At 69.3% G+C, this 1,208-nt stretch overlaps 1 protein-coding gene across 1 annotated transcript in view; it reads right to left on the reverse strand.

The window, feature by feature from the left end:
- The window catches only part of TMC8 (transmembrane channel-like 8), a 28,898-nt gene that overhangs the window by 2,386 nt on the left and 25,304 nt on the right, over nucleotides 1–1,208 (reverse strand). The window contains exons 13-15 of the mRNA XM_014531729.1: nucleotides 919–1,049; nucleotides 682–840; nucleotides 258–336 (exon numbers count right to left, since the gene is read on the reverse strand). Of these exons, the coding sequence (XP_014387215.1) occupies nucleotides 258–336; nucleotides 682–840; nucleotides 919–1,049 (369 nt within the window). The remainder of the gene's footprint in view (nucleotides 1–257; nucleotides 337–681; nucleotides 841–918; nucleotides 1,050–1,208) is intronic.

Below are 1,208 nucleotides of genomic sequence, written 5' to 3' on the forward strand. Positions count from 1 at the left end.
TCCCCGAGCGAGGCCACGCCTCCTAAGGCTCCGTTCCCGCCCAAGAAAGCCCATCAGGGTCCCGCCTTAGTCCCGTCCGAGACCACGCCCCCAACAGCGTCCCGGCCCCGCCCTCAGCCGCACTCCCGTTAGACACTATTCTCCAAGGCTAAGGCCACAGTCCTGCGTGGCTCCTGGCACCGCCTGGCCCTTTCCCCGCCTCCATTCCCAGCCCGAGACCACCCTGCTCGGATGGGGTCTCACCCGCTCTCACTCACCCACACCAGCTGCTTCCGGAGCCCCTGGATGGCCCTGGCGTTGGCCTGGGACTGGGAGACGCACACCGTCAGGACGAGGCTTTGGATAGAGGGGGATCCAAGTCAGTCACCCCCACACTTCCGCCCCACCGCCTGGGGTCTTCTCTCTGCCTGGGTTTGCAGACCCGGCTTCCTCTTACCTCTCCTTCCTCCCACCATGCTCAGCGTGCGTCAGGCACTGTGCTCCCCCCGGGGGTCAGGTGAGGTGCCTGGGTACAGGCGAGGCCCCAGAGGCTGCCCAGGGGCAGAGGAGGAACCCCCAGGCCACCTGCCTCCCCGGGCTCTCCCTGTCCTGCTCCCGGATCCCATGAGACTGGCTGGAGGTGTCCATGGAAGGACCCCCTCCCAGGGGCCCCTCCCTTGACCCCTGCTGCCCTAGAGGTACCTGAGCAGGATGAGGAGGGGAAAGCTGAACGCCTGGGAGCCCAGGTAGTGGAGGGCCTGCTGGCCAGGGGGTGGCAGCCGGAGGGCCACCAGCTCAGGGACCACCTGCCAGGGGGCCGAGTAGTTGGTGAAGAGGCCGCAACCCCGAGAGGAGTGGATGCTGCGGAGAGACCGGCGTCAGGGCCCAGTGAGGAGCGGCCGGCCCAGCCCTCCGCCTCCCGCCCTCTCCTCCCCGCACCTGCTGACCACGTAGCCCAGCGGCACGGTGGCCAGGAGCAGGCCCAGGATGAGCACCAGCTGGAAGAAGAAGGTGGAGCTCGAGGCCCGGAACCGCCGCAGGGACGCCCTGGAGTTCCTCAGGAGGGTGTACTGGGGGGCGAGCGGTAACGGGGGGCTGTCAGCTCCCATGTGCAGACACCCAGGAGCCTGGGCCCCGGGAAGTGAGGCCGGGGGGTGGGGTGAGGGTGGAGGCAGGACGGGAGCCCCACCCCAGGTGCCCACCCAGGGCACCCTGCTCCCTCCCGCCCC

Source organism: Myotis brandtii, unplaced genomic scaffold, assembly GCF_000412655.1.
Source record: "Myotis brandtii unplaced genomic scaffold, ASM41265v1 scaffold825, whole genome shotgun sequence".
NCBI lineage: Eukaryota > Metazoa > Chordata > Mammalia > Chiroptera > Vespertilionidae > Myotis > Myotis brandtii.